The sequence below is a fragment of the Budorcas taxicolor genome, chromosome 7 (genome assembly GCF_023091745.1).
Source record: "Budorcas taxicolor isolate Tak-1 chromosome 7, Takin1.1, whole genome shotgun sequence".
In the NCBI taxonomy this organism is placed as follows: domain Eukaryota; kingdom Metazoa; phylum Chordata; class Mammalia; order Artiodactyla; family Bovidae; genus Budorcas; species Budorcas taxicolor.
Genome location: NC_068916.1, coordinates 68,231,050 through 68,236,507, shown reverse-complemented (window position 1 = coordinate 68,236,507; position 5,458 = coordinate 68,231,050). Strand labels below are relative to the sequence as shown.

General features: G+C 46.4%; 1 protein-coding gene across 1 annotated transcript; it reads left to right on the top strand.

The window, feature by feature from the left end:
• Positions 1–367: 367 nt before the first annotated feature.
• Positions 368–2,931, top strand: GARIN3 (golgi associated RAB2B interactor family member 3). The gene is made up of 2 exons (XM_052644324.1): positions 368–976; positions 1,777–2,931. Exons 1-2 carry the CDS (start codon positions 368–370, stop codon positions 2,929–2,931), a joined length of 1,764 nt encoding a protein of 587 aa, XP_052500284.1.
• The last annotated feature ends 2,527 nt before the right edge of the window (positions 2,932–5,458 follow it).

Genomic DNA, 5,458 nt, shown 5'->3' with positions numbered 1-5,458 from the left:
CCAAATATTTATAGAAGCTGAATGTTTTTCATTAATTATACATCTTAACATTTTGATCAGGAAGAATATCCAGCCTACCCACGCTTATATCTTATCAGGGTCAGCCTATTCCTGATGGAGAAGACGGTTTGTTGTTGGTGATGATGTTGGGGAGGGTTAGTGAGCCTGCCCTGAGCTGGTGGCTGCTTGGAGGCTGAATAAAGGGGTGCGTGTTGGCGACAGGTCACAAAGGACTGTGCAGGATAAATGTGGTGATGCCAAGAGACTTAGGCAGAGCCCTGCAGGGAGACGGGCAGTTGCCTTCACTCCCTCTCTCTCTCAGCGATTCAATTTGTGGCTGGTGGTGCTGTCTTGGAAGAAGAGAACCATGAGCAGTGAGTGTTTGTTACCTTATTACACGGCCAACAGCTACCGTTCAATGGGTGTGTTCAATACCTCCATGGGGGACCTGCAACGACAACTGTACAAGGGAGGAGAGTATGACATTTTCAAGTATGCACCCATGTTTGAAAGTGACTTTATCCAGATCAGCAAGAAAGGAGAGGTGATTGACGTCCACAACCGCGTCCGAATGGTGACTGTGGGCATTGCATCCACCAGCCCTATCCTCCCACTACCTGATGTCATGCTCCTGGCCCGACCAACTAAAGTCTGTGAAGAGCATGTCAGACACGCCCGGACCACCAAGGGGAGAGGTCGCAAGCCCACGAAGACCCTAGAGCTCACCAGGTTGCTTCCCTTGAAGTTTGTCAAGATCTCCATCCATGACCGTGAGAAACAACAGTTGCGCCTGAAGCTTGCCACTGGCCGTACTTTTTATTTGCAGCTGTGCCCCTCTTCTGATGCTCGAGAAGACCTCTTTTGCTATTGGGAAAAGCTTGTCTATCTCCTGAGACCACCGGCAGAGAGTTGCAGCAGTACCCCGACGCTCCAAACTGGAGATGCGAGAATTCTGGAGGGTGACAAAAGCCTATTGGTAAGAACCTACAGAAACTCAAAAACACAGGGCAGATTGCTTTGGGAGAGCAGTACAAAGCTGGTCCTTCAAAGGGGTTTGATGCTCTCCGAGACTCACCTGGGAAATGCCTTCCCATGTCAAAAAGTCTCAGAACCAAATGAGCCATCACTATGGGACTCACACACTGGAGAGGTTCCAAGCATTTCTCTACATTGTCCCACAGGGCCGAGTTTCAGAGAGCCCTTAGATATTGTATCAGCTGCACTGGTCTCATCCCAGGGTTATAATTCCCTCTACAGCAATCCTGATTGTCTAATCTTTTCTTGAACACTTACCCAAAGCCAGGTAATCTCATCAGTGGTAGAATATTATTCACAATTAGGAAGTTCTTCATTGTCTCCCCATGACTCTCATATGCTGACTAAAGTCCAACTCAATTGTGCATCTACTCATGCACAATTCATTCTAATAGTCTCCAAAACATAGAACGTATGTGTCCCTTGACCAAGCAACCCCACTTCTACGACTGTCCTGCAGAGGTAGAAGCACAAGGGTATAAAATTAAATGACCATGGAGAACTGTATTAGTATCAATGCTTTCCCTGGCCCTGGGATTGTTCAAGCAAACGGAGTGGCTGTTTGACAGGGACGCTGTCGATGGAATCTTTCATTCAGTGGGAGCTTAGACTGGATGATTTCAAAGGTTATTCTAAAGATAAACCCTTGAACTGGTCAGCTTCAGGATGGGAGAAGAGTAGACAGCACTGATCTCATTTTCTGTGATCTCTATCTTACCTGTTTCTCCTCCCTTGGCACAGACCACAGAGCTCCATAGAGAAAGGGATCATGACGCTGTGGGGCTTCACAAGCTTGGTGATGTGTCGGGAGCCTCGTCTTGTGCTTATGTTGGTGGAGAGGGAGCCTATCATGCCCCCCATGGCTCAACTACATCCTTGAAAAGTACTGAAGGAGGAGCGGCAGGGACAACCTCGGGCCTGGCCATAGCAGGGACAACAACAAGCTCTGGAGGAGGCGTGGCAGTTGCAGGGGTGGGAGCAGGCTCTGTAGGAGGGGCTGTGAGCTTGGCTGCAACTAGGAGCAGCAGCACCAGCCAGGTGAGCACCACCTTGGCAGGAGCTGCCACCAAGGGTTCAGGAGAAAGCGGATCCAGCAAGGCCACTGTAGGTGCTGCCAGTATATCCTCAGAGGGCACGAACCTGGTCTTGGCAGGTGCTGCCAGCACATCCTCGACGAGGGTGGACAGTGCAGACAGCAGCATGAGCGTGGTGTTTGCAGGAGCAGTGACAACTGGCAAGGCTGCTGCTGCAAGTGCTGAAGGCCGGGTCGTAGCCCCCCTGGTCTCTACCTTGCAGAGTGAAGGCTACATGTCTGAACGAGATGGAAGCCAGAAGGTCTCCCACCCCAGGGATGAAACTCGGAAGGAAAAAAAGGAAAGAAGGGAAAAGAAGGACAAGTCTTCATCTAGGAAAAGTTCCCGTCACCGCAGAACAGGGGAAGGTCATCACAGGACAGGAGGGGACAAGACCCGGAAGTCATCCTCCCACCGGTCTGTATCAGGCCATGGAAACAAGAGAGATGACAAAAAAGAAAAAGGGCAGAGTGGCACCAGGGGCAAAGGACACAGCCCTCACAAGAGTGGCAGCCATAGCTCATCTGGCAAGGAGGGGAGGACAGCTCGCAAACCGGGGAAAAGCATGTCCAGCACCAGTTCAGGGACTTTAAATAAGAGATCCAGTAAGATCAGCACTTTCTTCAGAAGCTTCAGAGTCATTCCTGGTTCAAAACCAATGGTCAGACACGACAGAGAGGTAGACTTTGTGGCTAAGACGGTAGAGAAACGCAACGTAGAGGCCAAGGTGGAGAAAGCCCCGGTTGGTGAGGACGTGGAGATCCATGGAACTGTGACATCAGAGACGATGGAGACCATCATCATTGAAACAAAATCTGTTTAAATAGGAGCCAGGGCAGGAAGCTTCCATGGAGACCCAACTTCAGGAAAGGATCCCTAGAGAGTCAATTCCAGCTTTCTTTAATAAAGGAAACCATACAACTACAAAAGAAAAGCTCTGTTCTGTTTGAATTTCTATGTCCTCTTGCCTGGTAGTGACTTCACAGTGGTTTCTGTGATGTGAACTTTGCCGAGACCTGTCAAGCAGAACCGCAGCTCCCACCCATGTCCAGCAGAGCCAGCATTAGTGCCCTTCCTTGCCTCAACCCCTTTCTGCCTCTGGTTTTCTCAAGACTATGGCTGTAAGTCACAGAGTATGGGCTGGGAAGCACCACCACCACCATGTCCCCATGCCCTTCCTCTTCTCCCTGAAGACTCCTGAATAAGGTCATTCAGTCCAGTCCATAGAATAAGACAGGACTCATGTCTCCTCTGGGGGTAATCAGGTGAGAAAAGAAAGGGTGCTTCAGCACTTGCAGGCAATCAGAATAGTGAAGTTTATCATCTTGATCAGGAACTGGCAGCCTGAGGGTCAAATCTTGCCAACAATCTGGTTTTATAAGTAAAGTTTTATTGGAACGTAGCTACATCCATTCATTTATATATTGTCTAAGGCTGCTTCCCCTGGAGGAGGAAATGGTAACCCACTCCAGTATTCTTGCCTGGAGAATTCCATGGACAGAGGAACCTGGTGGGCTGTACAGTCCATGGGGTTGCAAAGAGTCAGACACGACTGAGCGACTAACGCAACACAAGGCTGCTTCCACATTAAAAAGACAGATCTGAGTAGCTGTGTCAGAAACCATGTGACCTGCAAAGTCCAAGATGTTTGTTCTCTGGTATTTGGCAGAAAAGTTTGCCCACCTGGATGTAATCTTAAAATTCTTCTTCTTCCTGGGTATACACTCTGGAGAAACTCTCATAAACACTTTCCAGGAGACAACTAGGAAAATGTTTACAGTAAAACAATCTGTAATAACAAAATCCTGGAAACTGTCTACATATCATCAAACAGGAGAACTGATCAAATGTGGTGTATGCCTACAGTACACATTACATAGCAGTGAAGATGAATAGGATTTGGAGAGGTTAGCATGGGTGAGTCTCTTGTAACGTTGAATAACAAAGCATCATAAAAATAAATGCAATATAGCTCCATTTGCAGAAAAAATCAAACAGTAAGTGTGGGAACACACGTTCACTAAATGTGTAAAGGAAAAACAAGGATGTGATAAATGACAAATTCACAACAGTGGATTTCTATAAGGTGAAAGGAATGGAGGGGTGGCCTGGGAGATACATATGAAAGCTTCAGCAGAGTGGGGATTGTTCTATTATGCAGTGTCCATGGGGATGTATTATTGTGTATATTTATTTTTATTTTAAAATAATTCCATTCGTCATTTCCGGCTGTGCTGGGTCTTTGTTGTTGCACAGGCTTTTCTCTAGTTGCTGCGGACAGGGGCTACTCTCTAGTTGCAGTGTACGGGCTTCTCATTGCAGTGGCTTCGCTAGTTGAGGAGCATGGGCTCTAGGATGCCAACTTCAGCAGGCGTCAGCAGTTGCGGTACGAGGGCTCAGTAGTTGCGGCTCCAAGGTTCTAGAGCACAGGCTCAGAAGTTGTGGTGCACAGACTTAGCTACTCCACAGCATGTGGGATCTTCCCAGATCAGGGATCAAACCCATGTCTCCTGCATTGGCAGGTGAATTCTTCACCAATGAGACACCAGGGAACCCCTGTGTATATTCTATTTTAGTTTCTCTGTTATTAGGATGGTTTTTATATTGCTGTCAGCCAGGTGGCAGTCAGTACCTTAAAAATATCTTAACCAATGTGTTTCATGTAGGTTTCCCTTTTAATATATGTGCAAGAGATAACAAAATATCTAGGTCTGGAAAATAATCTTTCAATAAGTATAAAATTTAAAAAATCTAAGTGACATACTCACTATCCAGGAACACAGGAAAGGTTTGCTATTTTGGTAAGAAATAATAGAATAATTCAAAATGGTCTATACTTATGAACTATGTAAGTGATGTATGCACGTGGAAAATGATTCTAAAAATAAAAAAACATATATTAGAAGTGAGACACTGCAATTTTCAAATGTCCATTATAAAAATGAATTGTTTCAATTTTAAGATGTTGTAAATAAATTTCCAGTGTCTATGAAAATCATTAAATTGTTAACAACACATGATAAAGCGGCATTTGAGAAAAATGATTCTGAGAACCATGTGTGTCTGTATGAGCCTGGGAGTCATCTGCTAGTCTTGCAGTTCTCTGCTCATTCTTCTCTGTGACAACAGTCTACTACGACGGAAGCTGGGTTTCCAGTAAAACTTAGGGACTTTCTCTGCAAAGCACATGTATGTGATAGAGGTGGAGGAGGTGAGAAATAAGATAGGGAGCAGTGGTGGCTTGGGAGGATGAGGGGAAGCCCTTCTCAGTTGCTCTGGTGGGCGGCTGGAAAATCCCACCTTGTGATTTCCGATAAGCAAGATCAATCAATTCTGGGGATCAATGTGTC